At 31.1% G+C, this 18,773-nt stretch overlaps 2 protein-coding genes across 2 annotated transcripts; one reads left to right on the top strand and one right to left on the bottom strand.

The window, feature by feature from the left end:
• Nucleotides 1-840: 840 nt before the first annotated feature.
• On the top strand, nucleotides 841-10,834 carry LOC109815752 (PHD finger protein EHD3). The gene is made up of 4 exons (XM_020380549.3): nucleotides 841-916; nucleotides 1,013-1,102; nucleotides 1,237-1,281; nucleotides 9,576-10,834. Exons 2-4 carry the CDS (start codon nucleotides 1,076-1,078, stop codon nucleotides 10,497-10,499), a joined length of 996 nt encoding a protein of 331 aa, XP_020236138.1. The 5' UTR covers nucleotides 841-916; nucleotides 1,013-1,075; the 3' UTR covers nucleotides 10,500-10,834.
• Nucleotides 10,835-13,203: 2,369 nt separating this feature from the next.
• LOC109815748 (Tetratricopeptide repeat (TPR)-like superfamily protein) lies at nucleotides 13,204-17,325 on the bottom strand. The gene is made up of 5 exons (XM_020380546.3): nucleotides 17,093-17,325; nucleotides 16,109-16,247; nucleotides 15,131-15,162; nucleotides 14,400-14,486; nucleotides 13,204-13,528 (listed from the first exon to the last, which is right to left on the bottom strand). Exons 1-5 carry the CDS (start codon nucleotides 17,282-17,284, stop codon nucleotides 13,379-13,381), a joined length of 600 nt encoding a protein of 199 aa, XP_020236135.1. The 5' UTR covers nucleotides 17,285-17,325; the 3' UTR covers nucleotides 13,204-13,378.
• Between the last annotated feature and the right edge of the window lie 1,448 nt (nucleotides 17,326-18,773).

The following is an 18,773-nucleotide window of genomic DNA, read 5'->3' as shown; positions in this document are numbered from 1 at the left end:
TCTTAGGGAGTTTTCTGGAAGTTAGTCCAGGGAGAGCGATTTGAGATCTCAACTGTAGGTCCATTTGGATGGTACTCTTCATATGGAAAATACGAAACCACAGCAGAAGGAACCAAACAACTTCTGCTAATCACCTTGCCTTTACCATTGATGAAATAAGAACAAATGGAGATCATTGGTGATAATTTTTGCCAGTCTCTGCCCAGTGATGAGCATGTCTGAAACACTCATTTCATATTAGATTGAGAGACAATGCCCCATATTGGAGAGGTGACTGCCGGTGCTGGAACCCATGCCAAGAATATAGGGTTTCTTTTGTATTTGAGAATGCTTTGATTCCATAAAGAATCAGATAATACCATAGAGAGATGGTGTTGGAGCGGCTTCTAGTGTCGGAAGCCATGGCAGGAATTTAGGTTTTCTTTTGTATTTAAGAACATTGATACCATAAAGAATCAAATGATTGAATACGCAGTGCTCTATTGTAATCTTAACCCTAATCTATAATCAAACAGTCCAAGTGTTGTTTTTTGGCTTAAAACATTCCTACCTAATGGCATTAATGTTAATTTAATACAAAACATTTTGCCTTTTCCCTTGCATGTTCACAAGCACTTACTCTAGTAAAGTGATACGGTGTATACTATACAATACAGGTGGTGAGAAGATTCACCCATGATTTCTTGGCCCAGATTTGCTACACCAAAATCAGATGTAATCAGATCGTCCATAGGTAATTAATGAGTGGAGACAAATCTACCTAATTAAGGAAAAAAATAGGTCCTAAAAATGTTATCAGTTGCAATATTTCCTAATCCAAATAAATTATGATAACTCCTATCAACTTGATTGCATCAGAACCATCTATAATCTTTGCCTAATCATAACCGTCCATAATCTTCCGTGTTGTTTGAGGGTAATTCTTTAGAGTGCTTGTTAATTTGTAGCCGTCGAGGCAGACTACACGCATTAATATGTTATTTTACATGACTCGGCCTTGCTGATTTTTTAGGTTTGGCGAAAGCTTCAAAATACTGGAAATCAGATTGTTGCTATAACCAAGACCCTCTCCAACATGTCAAAAGCTTCCTTCTATGAGCAGGTAAAGAAAACTCTTGTAATTCTTTGCCACAGCACTTAAGTTTCATAGTTTTTTCTTTACTTCTGATTTTTCTTTTTTACCTATGAGGTATTTGTTTTCTGGTGTTTTGTATGTCATCTTTTCCTTATTGTTAGGTGGGAATTTCAGTGAAGAGCTCCTTTGAAGATGAAAAACAAGTGGTAAGAGTATCAAATTTTTATTAGTATTTGATATGTTGATCATGCATATAACTGGATCAAGTTTGATAAATCTGATGGTTAGATAAATTTTGCTTTGGCATCAGTTAAAACAGTTTTGATCTACATTATGAGATAATTTTTTTGCACAGATACCTAATCCTCTCATACCTAAGCCACTATGCAACATGTACAGGAGACAATAGTTTTATTTTATCTTAATATAAGTTGTAGTTTATGTATTGGAAGATAAGATGTAGTGTGAAATGAAATACATGCATATGCCTTGGTATTAAAAAAATAAAATAAAATTCTCTGTTTCAGCTTTGTAAAAAGCATGAAATAAAATTAAGAAGCAAACCTCGAAGAGGCTTTTAGCTTAAGTGACAACAAATCTCTATGGGGGACCAAATGGCAGATTCAAATTCCATTAAGGCTGCTTTGTTTCAACTTTGACTTGTTCTCCTCTCCACACCTGGTTGCTGACCACTATTGGAGTATATAACTTACTACTTAATATTGTATTAGATATAATATTGTATAGGGTTTCTTTTTGTTATTTTTCTAATTTATTTTTAGTTACCTGTTCAACAAGTCATTAGTTTTCTCAAGTTAGTTATTGTTTCTATAGCTTCTTTTAGAAGTTATTGAAACATATATATATATATAGGACTATTGTATTACAGATTTTCAACACAAAATAATACAACTCTCTTTCTCTAATCACAATATGGTATCATAGAGTCGTTGATCCTTGTTGCCCTCTCTTATTCTCTTCTCTTATTGCCCTTGTTGTTGATTCCTATTGCCCTTTCTTCCTTTTCTCTTTGTCTACACTATTAGTCTCTTCTCATGGTTGAAGAAACGGAACCATTGTCGCACTTTCATGCTAAATCTGTCAAACCCTCTTCATCCCCTTCTCTTACCTTCGCACACACTATTTTTGAGAAATTAGATACCAAGAACTATCTTTTTTGGTGTCAATATAGGTTGAACCTATCATCAAAGGTCACCATCTCCGTCATTTCTTGGTTAATCCCCAAATTCCATAGAAATTCCTTTCAGTTGTTGACAAAGATGCTGATTGTATTTTCTAAAGAATATCTTGCTTGGGAACAACAAGATCAGTTGCTTCTTTCTTGGTTACAATCATCAATGTCCAAGGACATGCTCACTCGAGTTATTGGCTGCAAGTCTTCCTTTCAACTTTGGTACAAGATCCATGCATATTTTCATGCGCCCACTAATGCCAAAGCACGTCAACTCTGAAATGATCTTCGAGCCCACACTAAGATTGAATTTCTGATTATCTTCTTCAAATTCAATCTTTGGTTGATACTCTAATTGCTATTGGTGATTTGATCTATGTAACCCCTTTCTAGATTACCTATGTTAATCATAACTAATTATTTATGGTTACTAATATTTATATTATTATAATGTGTAGAAAAGATACTTAAACAAATGAAGTAAATTTATCTAATTAAAGTTTTATTCAATAAAAGTCACTAGATATTACAAACCATTTTATAAAAACTTAGCAAAATAAAACCCCCCATCCTATGCTCTGGATTTTTGCATCTGACCTTCTAATTGCACATCCAATTTTTTTACATTATGAGATCTCCAATATCTAAGTTTAAAAAATATTTATGGGATTAGACATTTAATTTCATTCACATCTCAAACAAACAAATCAAACAAATGCATAATAAATTCATACAATTATCAACACACAACAAATTGATAATATTTTTCATTAACAATAGCCCAAATAATGCAATATGCTTATGAGATGCAGATTTTGACTGAAAATATACTTTTAAAAATCATTTTGACTCAATATTCCATGGAGATTTTCCCTTTTGAGTGTTTAGTGAAGTTAGAGCTTAACATCACTCTGTCCAGTGATTCGGCAATGCTCCACTAAACGCGAACAAGTAGACAGTAGTCAGAGTATTAGTGCACCCGGAAGGCTACCATGACACAGAATCAATAAAGACTGGCCATCTGTGGGATTGTCCATGCCCAAACACTCCCTAGACCAAAGGTCTATCCCCCAGACCAGAGTTCCCGTCTTACCCATTCTACTCAAATTCAATTTACTATCTTCTGACATTGGTAGCATAAAACAAATACCTCAGTCAGACTTTCACAACCATATCAAGCTCTTTCTCACTTTATCCTTTTCTTTATCCATCTCGTACTGCCAACTATCCTTGACAGTACCCACTATCACCATCAATCTCTTGCCACCAATGTCTTAGATAGTAAACATAAAGAAAAGAATTCACGTAAAATGTATCATTTCAAAATTATAAAACTCATTCTTTTTCTATCAAATATCCTTGATACAAAATTCATTTCTCAAATATTTATTTTTTGAAATTCTTTTCTTTTCCCCCCAAAAATCTTTTGACTCAAAAATGACATTATGCAATATGCAATATGCATCCCTATTAATCTATCACTTCAAAAATTATTCACAATCAAACTCTTCAAATACAATTCAAACAATTTCAGTAGAAACGTTCAATCATAAACAATCAACCACTTCAAGATTCAACCTTAAAACATCAAATTTATCAAAATGTACAATCAAAAACCATATCAACTAACCTAAGGTTCCATGCATCAAAACTTATAAGTAAAGATCAATATTTATTCTACAATTATATAGACATGAATAAAATTAAACATCTAACCCATGCCTATTTCTCCAAGCTTGTTAATTTCTCCTAATTTCCTTGATTTCTTCTTTTCATACTTCTTTTTCTTCTTCTTATCTTCTTCCTTTCTTCCATTTTTCTTGAAATTTTAGTTGTTTACTCCTTGTTTTCCTCCTTGGTTGTGGAAAAGATGGAGTATTTTTTGGTGTTTCTTTGGCGTTGGTTTATGTCTAGTTGTTAAGGGTTGTTGGTGAGCTTTTTGGTGTGTGGTTTCTCCTATTTATACTAGTCTCCACCTCCATTCTTCAATGATATGAACCAAGAGCGATGAATTCGTTTTACAGATCTATCTAGGTTGGAAAGCTCATAATTAAGAAATTAAAAGAAAAAAAATATGGATTGAGGTAAGAAATGGAAGAACAACGCCACAATCCCTAAAAATTGATAAGTTGAGGAAGATTCGCCACTTTGAATTAGGAAATTCAAGGATAAGAATCAAAAGTAGTTCCTAAGAACCTAGAGAGAGAAAATCCTCTCAATTGGAAAAATATCTAAATTCTGAATAATTCATTCTCTCTTCGTCTAAAATTTTTACAAAAGGTTCCAATTTATAAGGTTAGATGGGCAAGATGACATAAATTCCCACTAACACTTAATATCCACTAGAATTGACTCCTCACTAGCCCACTAACTAAGCAATAAATTCCCACTAATTCCCACTAGCATTTATTTCCCCTTAGCAACCTAAAAGGCAAGGAAACCCATCAGATTTATTTAATAAAATAAAATAAAACGAAAATTACATTAAAAAATAAGATAATGGACTTATTTAATTATTCAGCCCCAAAATACTTAAATTTCAGCCCATTAATCATTCTTCTTTATCATACCCTCATTTTTTACGAAGATTTGTCCCGAATCTTAAGACTTTATTTTTTCCTAATTTATTTAATTCACTAACTACTACAGAAACGCAAATGCTTCCTCCTAGGTCGAAGACATCTCGCTTGTATCCATTTTTAGTTTCACTTGTTGGTAAGTTATTAATCATCCACGAAACAAATAAAACCTCTTTGAACTCATAACCATGAACATACTCAATGAATAGGAATTGAATCCCTTTCAAGTGGTAACTTTGGAAAACAGTAACTCCAAATAACAAATCAACTCCAATTTCCAAGTGCAGGGTCTCTTGAATTTTATTCTGAAACATGGGCTGGATGTATATAGGTGCATTAGGAATGGTGTTGACATGCTTCTTGAAACAAGAAAACTTGTCCTCGTGTTCCTGTAAATTTGACACATCAAAAGAAGAAAATGTAACGTTAGAGTTGTCATCTTCCTCTCTATGTTTCTCACTTTCTGCTCTCATCTTCTCTTCTCTTTCTTTTTCTATCTTTATTTTCAATTTCAGTTGATCCTCATGTACAGTGTCGGATGATAGACATATCAACTTAATCCTTCGTCCACCATGCACAAAAGAAATAGAAGGTTGTTCAGGATTTATAATTTTATTGTACAACCATGGCCTCCCTAATAACATATGGCATGTCTCCATGGGGGCAATATCATAAAGAACTTCATCTTCATATTTTCCAATAGAGAATTTAATCATTGCTTGTCCATTTGTAGTGGGCAGACATAATTTCTCAACCACCCTGCTGCTCACGACATTTCTGAAATTGAATTCATCTACTGCGACTAAGAACAGAGAGTCGTCAACTAAACATCTTGTATAGTAAATTTTCATTTCCATTCCAAACCCAGAGCTGAAACTCTGATACCAAATGATATGAACCCAGAGGGATGGATTCGTTTTTACAGATCTATCTAGGTTGGAAAGCTCATAATTAAGAAATTAAAAAAAATATGGATTGAGGTAAGAAATAGAAGAACAACGTCACAATCCCTAGAGATTGATAAGTTGAGGAAGATTCGTCACTTTGAATTAGGAAATTCAAGGATAAGAATCAAAAGGAGTTCCTAAGAACCTAGAGAGAGAAAATCCTCTCAATTGGAAAAATATCCAAATTTTGAATAATTCATTTTCTCTCCGTCTAAAATTTTTACAAAAGGTTCCTATTTATAAACTTAGATGGTTAAGATGACATAAATTCCCACTAACACTTAATATCCACTAGAATTAACTCCTCACTAGCCCACTAACTAAGCAATAAATTCTCACTAATTCTCACTAATTCTCACTAACATTTATTTCCCCTTAGCAACCTAAAAGGCAAGGAAACCCATCAGATTTATTTAATAAAATAAAATAAAATGAAAATTATATTAAAAAAATAAGATAATAGACTTATTTAATTATTCAGCCCCAAACTACTTAAATTCCAGCTCATTAATCCTTCTTCTTTATCATATGACTTTGGGCTTGTTAGTCTTCAATTTTACCCGAATGGATTCACATCATTCAATCTTCTAGATTTGTAGATATTTCTTGATATTTTCTAAGATATTTTAATAACATAGTGATTAGGTATCCATTTTGTAGATATTTATAGGACTTTCTAGAATTTCCCTGAATTATTTAAGTATCTTAATGATTAAGTTTCCAATTTATTTAATAATTTGGTGATGAGATGTCCACTTTTTAGAATTTTGTAGAGTTATTTAGTTATCTTAATGATTAAGTTTTCAATTCATTTTAATCACATGGTGATTATGTGTCCCTTTTTTTTAGAAATGTATAGAACATCCTAGAAACTTGTAGAATTATTTAAATATCTTAATAGTTAAGCATCTAATCCATTCTAGATTTCTATTATGTAGAATTTTATAGAACTTTCTTGAATTATTTGAATATCTTAATAGTTAAGCTTCCGACTCATTTAATCATTTGGTAATTAGATATCTATTTTGGAGAGTTTTGTAGAACTTTCTAGAACATTGTAGAATTATTAAAATATCTTACAAATTAATTATAATTTTGAGAAACTAATGTCATCATTAGAATCTTGACCATTATAAATATAAACTTTTATCTCTTGATCATCTCCTAATTATGTTAATTAATATTAATTAAATAAATTAGAATTTGCTTATGTGTCATAATTTGATTGGTTGAGACTTGTATTTTAATTTCACCTAACTATACATTTTTATTAATTATTCCAAGCATACTATATTGATGATAAAATTATTTATAACCTTTTGAACATTTTTTTATAATTTTCTAGCTTAAGGTTTTAGCATAATAATTTTTTCTAGTTAAATCTTTAGAGAATTTTTATAAATTTTAATTTAGAGATTTTCTCTCTTAACTGCATTTATTCTTAATTTATACTCAATAAATTATTATTTAAGTTATAGATTACTTAAATTTTCTTAAATTGAGTTTCTCAGATTTTACAGCATTTTCTCAACGCCGTCTGAGAAATAGTGAAATTAGAGAATAAAATACATATTATTGAATTTAGAAAATCTTGTTAGATAATGCTACAAAAATTTCATTTACATTATCTTACATAATATTTAATATATATAATAATTTGCATAAATACATAGATAAATAGTTACAAAATTTATGATGTTACATTCTCTTTCAAAGAACATCTTGATATTGTTCTTGAAGGCCTTCCGGAGGAATATGAGTCCACTATTTCTCCTATCAGTAGCCGCTTCATTGAACTTTCCATAGATGAAGTCAAAACTCTCCTTCTTGCTCATGAATCATGTCTTGAGAAATTCAAGAAAAAGAACTTTATCTCTGTCAACATTGCTGAAACCTCCTCAAGCTCTAATTCTCCTATCTTGCAACCTCAAGCCAATCTTGCTCATCAAGATTTCCAATTTGCTTCTTTTCATAGTGGAAGAGCTAGTGCACGGAATGGTCCTGGTGGACAATCCAACAATCGTTATGGGCGTGGGCATGGCAGGTTTTGCAGGTGTTCAATGTCAAGTTTATCACCCGTTATGGTCACATTGCCTCATCTTGCTAGTACAAGTTTGATGGAAATTTTGTTCTAGCTTTACCTCTTGACACTCCCTTTTCCACTACTGGTTCATCTGCCACCCCAGGTTTTGATATAATTATCATCCCTTCAACTCCCAACCAACCACTCGTCCCACTGGATTTTCCAATGGCATCTTGGGTTTTAGACCACCTAACCCAAATTCATCTCGGGCATATCTTGTTTCCGATGGTAGTATTCAGACTCAACCATCAGCTATGGCCATGACTTCCTTTTCTTCTGAAGTCATGTGGATTCAAATTTTATTGTCTGAACGGCATGTTTCTCATTATACACCTTTTGCCTATTGTGACAATATAAGCACTGTTGCATTAGCCCATAATCTTGTTCTTCATGCTCGGACAAAGCATATGGAGTTGGATGACAAAGTTGCTGTCAATCTTCTTTAAGTTCTTCATGTTCCAACTGTTGACCAATATGCTGATATTCTTACTAAAGCATTATCTCCAACTCATTTCTGTGAACTTGAACTTCGGACCAAGTTCAAGTTGGTTGACTCCGTACCTCACCCCACTTGATTGACTTTGTACCTCACCCCACTTGATCTTACTGCTTAATATTGTATTAGATATAATATAATATTATATAGGGTTTCTTTTTGTTATTTTTCTAATTGAGTTTTGGTTACCAATTCAACATGTCATCAGTTTTCTCAAATTAGTTATTATTTCTATAGCTTCTTTTAGAAGCTATTACAACATATATACAGGACTATTGTATTAGAGATTTTGAACACGAAAACAATACAATTCTCTTTCTGTAATCCCAATAACCACCTTTTAACCATTAAGAATAAAGAAACCAAGTTGCAACCCTTTTTTCCTTTGTGCCATCTAGCTAGCTACTCTGGCAGAGATCAATACTGTCAATTATGTGACGGAGAATTGATGTTGATTATTAATCAACTCTGATCAGAAGCATAAGATCTGACACCGAAATTGATTCCGTCCTTTTTGTTCAGTTTTGTCTTGGCTATATCATAGATTAGAGATTCCTCGTCTCTAGCACATATTTCTGCTGCATTATTTTTCATGATCATAGAACAAAAGTTTCTTCTCTTTTCTTCTTTTTTTGCACGTTTTTCTCTTAGACTGAATGAATGAAGAATGAATTGTGGTTGTTGACCAGTCTTCAGAGTTTAATCCTTATCAGTTCTGCGGTAACCCTACCCAATTTGGAAATCTGCCTCGACCATTTCTTAGGCTATGTGCGTTTAACTTATAATTTTATTTTTGTAATTTGATGTGCAAGAATGAAAAAATTAATCCCCATGTATTTAGATTTTTTCCTACCTTCAAAACGTTTTTTTCCTCTGATTTAGAAAGAAAGATACAAGAGGTGTAGTTAATTTTTCCTCTGGCATATAAAAATCCGCTGTAATCACTAATCAGCAGGTGTGGGGCTTGTTTGATTTTTAAGACCTGTCTTCAAGTATCTTTCTAGGTTTGCAAGTTTAACCATCAATGATGCACATGAAACCAGAGCAGGCAGTATCAAATGCACTTCATTGTTAAAGCTGCAAAGGATCTTCCTTTTTTTCTTTGCTCAATCAGTGTCAAATGCACTTCATTCAATATGAAACTTTGCTCGAGATTTACTTAAGCAGTGTTGAAAATTGTTTTTATGTTGTTATGTCAAACAGCTCAGTAACCAGGAATCCATCTCCCACATGAAACCAGAGCAGGCAGTAGAATGTGTTATGTACAAAGCTGGCACTTGCGGGCATTGTGGAGACAAAGCAGATGGGACAGACTGTTTGGTTTGTGATTCATGTGAGGAGATGTATCATCTGTCCTGTATTGAGCCTGCTGTGAAAGAAATACCCCGGAAAAGCTGGTTCTGTGCCACTTGTGCTGCTAGTGGAATTGGATGTTGGCATGAGAATTGTGTGGTGTGTGAACTGTTGAATGTCCCAAAGACCCTAGGTGACATTGTTGGCAAGGAAAGCATCCCTACAAATGAGGAAACACTGTATGAATTGGAAGAGAATTCAAATTGTACTTATGATGGTGTTCAAGTTTCCAAAGGTGGGAGAAACTTGTATGACTGCAAAATTTGTAAAATGGTGGTGGATGATGAAAAAATGAAAATCTGTGGTCACTCGTTTTGCCCCACTAAATACTACCATGTAAGGTGTTTGTCAATTAAGCAGCTTAAGTCATATGGTCGCTGTTGGTATTGCCCTTCATGCATATGCCAAGTTTGCTTCACTGACAAAGATGATGATAAGGTTGTACTTTGTGATGGCTGTGATCATGCATACCATATCTACTGTATGAAACCTTCACGAAAATCTATTCCAAGAGGGAAATGGTTCTGCTTGAAATGTGATGCAGGGATGGAAGCAATTCGCCAGGCAAGGAAGGCATATGAGAGCAACATAGGGAAAGTTGGTCAGAATGATTCAAAGCCAAATGAAAATATTGACAAGAGATGGAACAAAAAGCGAGGAAGGGAATCAGACAAAGTTGGAGGAATGGACATGCTTATAACTGCAGCAAATACTCTGAATTCTGAAGAGGACATAAATGCAATCATGATTGACTCAAAGAGAACAATAACATGAGGGCGTATGTGCTAACTGCTAATGCCTAATGTTTTATATTTATTGCATTTGTTTTAGATTACTGATTTTGTTAAGTTGTAAAACTATGGTAGATTTTGCTGAATTTTGGATACATGCCGTCAGAGAGAAAGGATTATAGAGGCCAAAGAACAAAAGGATCGATAGAAACTTTGGTAAGTGAAGTCTGATATGTAGCAGGTCAGATACTGTTGTAATATATGTGGTTGATATGAAATTTAATTGGCTGCTATTTTCCATGTAGAATATATTGTTTTGAATTGTCATGTTTTATAACAAAAATCTCAAGTCAACGGTAGGGATTGATCCACGTTTAAGTAAGGTCAGGAGTTTGAATTTTGCCTTATATATGCAGCTGCGTTAAATCTTGAGGCCAGTTATCCCACTTTTTGAGGTGCCTTTAACATAGCGAGAAGATTAGTCACTACTGTCGGCGGTAGATATTTCAGGGACCAAAAATAAAAAATTAAGACGGTATTTATTTAAATTAATATAATATATCCATATCTGATTTGTGGATAATCACAAGGGATGCTTTTTTATCTGTTTAGATTTCACTATGCCAGTACCAATTTTGCACAAGGCTTATTTAGCATTCTGCACATGATTATTAGTCCATTCAATGATTTACATTTTTTTTTTATGTTTCACCTTAATTTTAAAAGATTAATGTACTGTACGAAATCCTAATTAATGATTTATAAATTTAAAAGATTTGTGATCTCAGTTGAATACATGTAAATTAGATTATTGCAAAAACAAATACATATTATAATTGGAAGTTATTCCAAAAATGAAATCGACAGTCAGAATTATGAATGTCACCTCCACAAATTATTTAATCTTTGTACAGATATTTCAGAATTTTCCAAATGAATTTTACTGCTTACTAATTAGAGTTACATCACACTGTCCAAAATATCGTTCGAAACATTAAAATATTAATATTTTTTAATAAATTTATTATAAAATAATTATTTAATTTAATATTTTATAATTTAAATTATTATTTTAATGATTCGGTACACGTTTTCGGAGTCTAAATCATTTTCCTACTAGTTACCATACACAAAGAAAACTACACCTTATACACTTATTTTTGGGTTTATTTTAGTATAAGAAATAAAGAGTCAATGTTATGATGCTCGAAGCATATAATAGTATTATACGCTTAATTCCCAATAAAACTAATTAAATTAGTTAATTTTTATTTTATTTAATTATATTAAAATATAAAATTTTATTTTAAAATCACCCCATAGAATTAAATAGCGTAACTAATAACGATGTTTAATAACACTACTTACAAATCAAATATTATTATTTTTGTTCAACACTTAGTTGCCGCTGATCTAGCGGAGGTAATTTAAATTTTTTTTTTTTGGATTTTTAAACTCCCTATTTCACCAAAAAAAAAAATATTTTTGTTCAACAATAAATATGATTCTTTATTAGTAGAATTCTTTCATGTAAAATAGACAGATGGCTCTTTAATGGATTTATCTTTAATGGATTTATAATAAATTAAAAGTATAAAAAAAATTAATAAATTGACACATTTTTAACGAGTGATTAATATATATATATATATGTGCGCTTCTTATAAAACTAAAATGACTAAATTATATTTTTAGATTTAATTTAGTTCTATTATTTAAAAAGGTTTAATTTCATCCTTTAATTTTAAAAAATGGTTCAATGTTATCATCCCGTTCAAATTGATATTAACGACATTAATAAAATTAGGGAAAAAAGATAAAATAGAACACTTTTTTTAAAATATTAGAAAATCAAATTAAATATTTTAAAAATAATGCGATCAAATTAAATATTTTAAATGATTCATTTTAATTATTTAATTTTCAAACAATATTCAACATTGTCATTTTATCGAATTTCATTAATATTAATTTGGACAGAAGGATAATATTAAGTATTTTTTTCATATCAGAAGATCAAATTGAACTATTTAAAAATAGTGAGACCAAAATTTTTTTGATAAACAAAATAGAATTAACAAGAGTACAAAGAGTACTCTAACCTATATACACATAGTATTTTACAAAGAATTAAGAAAGTTAATCCAATCCAACAAGCTTCTCATGTCCCAGAAAGCTAATAGTCAATGTGCAATATTAAGAAGGACAGACACTGGGAGAATTGGACCAAGAAAAGAAATCAGTCAATGTGCAATATTAAAAAAGACAGACACCAGGAGAATTGGACCAAGAAAAGAAATCATAATTGAAAGAAGGGGGGCCCTTAACTATCTCCATGAGCGTAATTGCACCAGATTTAACATTTCAGAAACAGAAATTATTTTAGAGCTGAATAGTTAGACCAAAAGTATAATTTAGTCAAATCAAAATCTTGTAAAAAAAATATAATTAAGATTAAAATAATACTTGTATTTTGTTATATATAGGATCAAATGTAGTATTGAATAAATAAAATAATTAATATTATATAAGACAAATATGTTTAGTGTATTTAGACATAAAGTTAAAACATGTATATATCATTTAATTAAATAATATAAGACGACAAAATTCACTTATATATTTTTCCTTACAAATGAAAAATAAATTTGTAATACCATAACATTTGAATTATATTGATTATATTTTTAATAATAGTAAGGTCTAATCATTTAATGATTATACTTGAGAATTGAGACACAGGATAATTATTATAAAATTTAGTACTTAAACTAAAACTGTATAAAAAATTTAATGTATATATTAGTATATTACAGTGTCACATTAACATAACTATTATACCACTAAGCTGCTGAAAAGTATACAACTTGTAATTTCCTATATCAACATAAACTTAGATAATCAAATATCACATTGGAAAATTTAGACAACTTCAGCCCTTGAGCTTTCATCCTTTTCACCCACCACATATCGATTTTGAGTAGCACTCAGGCCTGATGAGTGAAGTTGTTTTCTCTTCTTTACAAGATGTGATGCAGTTTTCCTATCATCTTGAGCTTCCTCATAATCAGGCTGCACAAAACAAAAAACTTTGTTTTGTATTCAACTGAAAATGAATGCAAGGATGGATTCTTGCTTCTTAGTGATTCAGAAGTAAACATCTACTCTCTCCGACCCAAAATAATTGTCAATTACACAGATCAAGAAAAAGTAATAAGTATATGAAAGAATGATAGTTTTGTAAAGTTAATCTTATTTAATTTTACAAAAAAGTGATAAATAGATGAGGGAGAACCTTAATATTAAGGGTATAAATGGAAAAACATAATTAATATTGCCTTGAAAAGTTAAAACGACAAATATTTTGAGACAATTTTTTTCTTCTTTTGTGACAATTATTTTGGGATGGAAGAAGTATAAACCGGTGGCAAGAACCCAACATTTCACAAAAACCTCACATACCCACAATTAAAATGAGACAGAAGTTTCATTTAGTTCTGCTAACTAAAATATAGAAATCTTGATCAATTGATGCTTAAGTTTCTCCAAATACAAATTTTCCAAATATCACTTTATTTATCCAATTATATTGGAATGTCAATTATAACATGTCAGTCGTCTGTTTTTTTGATGTTGTGAACATAAATACAAGCTCAATACTGGATAGCAAATTTGATTAACATAAAATCTAATCCAACTACCAGGCAAGCATCAAGAAGGCCCTTGAAAAAGGAGACTAAGAACTGAATATTATTTTCTGAAAATGAAAACAAGGTGACTACACGTACAGATAGGGAGACTAATCCTAATATTGATAGGCTATAATTTTGCTGTCATAATTACAGTTAAAAAGGAAACTAAATTACCGGGAAATAAATCCATAAAAATAAAATTGAAACAATGAAATAAGGAAAGAATATCAGGTGATCCAACAACAACTAACCTTGAGAGCTAAAGCACGGTCAAAACTTTCAATAGCATTATCTGGCTCACCAAAATTCAATTGTGCTCTGCCAAGTGTGACCCATGCCTGGAAGGATCAATATAGAAATAAATATGTCAATTGAGATTACAGATTAGGATAAATGAACTAGCATTTCTCTAGCTGGCATGACCATTGGTGATTCAAAATCCAACATTAGTGTATTTTTTATTTAGACTATAAGCCCAACAAATACAATTTGCAAAGGATTTGGTATAAAATATAAGCAGTGTTCATACACCAAATCTAACACGGACATAGCATAGAAGCCAACCGGGTACAGAAGGTTTTTCTTTAGAACATGGTTCCAGATCTTACAACTTAGATTTGAAATGCTAATTCCTTTACAGATAGGTCACTCTAATCACTTTTAAGCATATACATTACAAGAACAAACACAAATCGGGTGAAAATATTACTGAATTTCGAATATGTTTTGATACTACTAGGCACTAGCTGTTTTTTGATGCACTAAATAAAACAAGGCAAGAAGCCAACGATTGCCTCAAAATGGAGAACAAACTGAGAGCTCAATTATATGCATGAAATAGATCACATATAGACAGGTCAAAGTTATGATTATATATTTTTTTAGGCATAATTGCTACTTGAAACTACTCAACAAAATTGCTGCACAAAATTAATATAAATAATTATCATGAGTAGGAAGGAATCTTAGTGTAGTATCATACCTCAGCCCATGATGGTTCCAATTCAGTAGCTCCTGTCAAGTACAGAGCACAAATAGTCAAATTTCAAACACTAAACCACTAAAAATTGAAGTTATATATATAACAATCACCAGCAACAAAACCTCAAACAAATAGATTTAGAAATTGGAACAGGACAGATCTACTTCCAAAGTTATCAATCTCGCTCAAATAGTGGTGCATAGCAACCAACTCTGCAAACAAACACTAAAGAGAGATAGCAGAAAGCGGGATGATCGCTGTTTTAAATGCTATAAGACAAACTAAACAGCATATATATAAATGCTCAAAATACCTGAGATTAAAGAAATTCATGATAAAGAATAAGTCACAGTTAACACACAATTACCATCTAGGAGCAATAAGAACATAGTAATGAAGTCAATAAATGAAAGATGATAGTGAAAGTAATAGAAAAAAGAGCATAACAAATTAGATAAAAATTAGCAGAGTGCGAGCTAGGAAGTCTAAAGGAAGAAGAAAGAACAGAACACATGAAAAAAACAAAAACATTCTTATAAAGTGTGAAGGAACATAGGTCAAAATAGAGGTAATTTTTTGTGAAATATTTTACCCAAAAAAGAAAAACAACCAATGATGGTCCAAGGGAACAAATGGGGTTTTCAAGGCTATATTATGGTAGCATTGCTATAGCGTGCAAAAAGCCACTATTGCAGCCACAATGGTTGTTATTGAAAATCACTCCACTATTTGAATTTCATAGCAGTATAGGGAAGCTCCGCTCTGCTATAGCATGTTATTGACCACTATGTATACTTTGCCAGAATTAAATATAGAACAAATTGCTGAAATATAAAGTTATCACTAAGAACAAGAGACATAATATATTCAAATTACACCTCAGAAAACAGTTCAGTTGCTATACTTAGTTTAGTAACTTAAAATTTCATTTGACATATTAAATAAACAATATTAAGAAGAACATCGCAAAGGACTCACGAGTTGCAGCTTTTACAGCATTCCAAGCATCTCCAATTTCTAGTAGAACCTGGGCCTTTTGTTCATGCAAAACTGGAACATCAGGTGTCAATGCAAGAGCAGCTTCCCATTTACCTAGTGCTTCACGGTACTTGCCATCCTGCAAAAGAATATGGAATCAACTACAAAGCACAGGCATCCACACAGACATACAGCATGACATGGTGACACGCCAAATTTTAAAAATTTTAGGACAACAAAATGGCATATATAGTATACAGACCAAGCATTTACGGTGAACCATGGATAAAGCATAGTGTTCTTTGATTCTGCTATCTGTCAACTAAAGACCTATCTATAGTTTATGGAGCCAACAAAGGTTGGCTCAGTTGGTAAGGAACGGACTTATATCTCAAAAAGGACATGAGTTCGATTTTTGCCGATGTAAAGACCTTAATAGTGATAATTTATAAGCATTCATAGAACCTTTAGGCCTGCCCTGTGGCTAGTAACTAGCAAGCCCTTGGACCCAACTAATCTAAACTTTTTTTGCACAAAAAAACAATCTATAGTATATGAAAGCCATCAATATGTCCACATACATTAACAAAGCTTTTAACCGTTGTTAGCTAGAGACAACTTATTTTCAAAAAAAAAAAAATAAATAAAAATTATAAAGATTCAGTTAAAAACTTCTACACTACAGAAACTAACTAAAAAAATCAGCAAAGCCATATAAGGAACTGAGCAATTTAATCTACGTTATATATAAATTTTCACTTTTCAGTGCTCAACATTCCAATGAAAAAAAAAAAAAAAAACGTAAAAAACAGACCTTTCTGCCAAATCAGAAATTGGGTGACCCTTGTCTCATTAAATTGATTATTGTTCACAAAAGGGATGCAATTGTATTCAAAATTCTATCCTTCCCCACAAAAAATAAATAAATAAAAGAACCTATGAGAACAACGTGGGTAGGTGTAACAGTGTTACATAGTTACATACCATGGCAAGCTTGTCTCCTTGAGCTCGAAATTCATTAGCCAATTGGTGAGTATCGGGAACACGTGCGCCGTCTTCAGCTTCGTGTGGATGGGGTTGATCGTCATGCTCGAAAGGAAGGTCCGTGAAGTGTGACAACGTTGGTAAACAACGTTTCTTCTTCTTGTTGTCGTTCTTCTTCCAACTCACTTTCATTTCCACCTTCACTTCTCTCTTCAACCTTTCTCTTTCTATGCCTTCTCTCTTCACCAAATTCTCTTCTTCGCAGTTTGGGCCTCTGTGTTTGTTACTCGGCCCAATACCCCAAATATTACACTGGGCCAGTCAAAACAGTTGAGGTTATTATTCATACCTTTGCTTTATTTACTATTCACACCCTACCTAATTATGCCAATATCTAAAAACCCCAAATTATTATAATAAGTAAAAATCAAATTATATAAAAGTTAAAAAATATCTAAAAACCCAATCTTAGAAAAAAATTTAAATATATTCTCACTTATTCTTCTATGATATACATGAATTGATTATTTAAATGCTTGAGAATTAGACGTAACATAATATTATGTCATTACACTAAAATCATCTATAAAAAATGCTTATTTTATAGATAAGAAGTGCTTAAAAAACATCCTAATGACTTAAAATAGACAATTTTTTATGTCAGAAGTGTTATCTATACACTTACTTATATATACATATATAACTTCCTATAATAAGTGTTTTTTATTTTCTAATGCACGGATAACAATTTCTTAATAAAGCGTTGTTTTTTATTATAAAATAAAAAATATTTGGTAAACAAAGTATTTTTATATTCTAATGTATTGATAGCGCTTACAAGTGCTATCTTTCTTCTTTTTTTACTTGGTTCATTCAAACTTTTGTAATGCTATAAATATAAAAACAATACAAGACAAATATCTATAACAATCAATAAAAACTCTCACCAAATTTGATACACAAAAAATATAATGTATACATAGTGGTAAGAAAAATTAAAAAAAAAATTATAGTGTATAGAAATTTTTTAAAAAAAAATCAACATAAAAAGTAAGGACAACTTCAAAATGAAATATATATAAGCACAATATGCAGACCTATAAACATTTTTAAATGTATGTAAACACCAATCTTTCTTAACTTTAATAATTTGATTATTAAAATATTGTTGTCAACTACAACTAGGAAAATATTACGAAAAAAAAGTTAAAATTAGCCAAACTATAATAAGAAACTAAGTGAATTCTACAAGGTAAGGAAGAAAACAGCTGTCATATTTTCAAGAAATAAAAATATTACTATAATTATTTAGTGGAATGTTTCTAATCTTATCTTATTTATTATTATATGTTACTTAATTAATGTTGATGTATTATTTAATTATTTTTTTTTATTTCTTTTGACATTTTATTGGTGTTGAATGTGTGTTCTTTAATTCAGTTTAATATATTAATTATTATTTGCAAATGCTTGAGTTAAATTTTGCTTATAATTATATAAAATAATGTGAAGTTCGTTTAGATTTTTTAAAAATAACATCATAATATATAATATATAAGCTGTTTATATATTTATCATAGAGGTAAAATTTATTTTTACGTATTTTATAAAGAATTGGAAATATTTATATGTCTACGTATATACTTATATAGCATAAAATATAATAATAATAATAATAATA

The sequence above is a fragment of the Cajanus cajan genome, chromosome 9, assembly GCF_000230855.2.
Source record: "Cajanus cajan strain Asha chromosome 9, NIPB_CcT2T_4, whole genome shotgun sequence".
Lineage (NCBI taxonomy): Eukaryota > Viridiplantae > Streptophyta > Magnoliopsida > Fabales > Fabaceae > Cajanus > Cajanus cajan.
The sequence above is the reverse complement of the archived record's forward strand: the minus strand, read 5'-3'. Positions and strand labels throughout refer to the sequence as shown.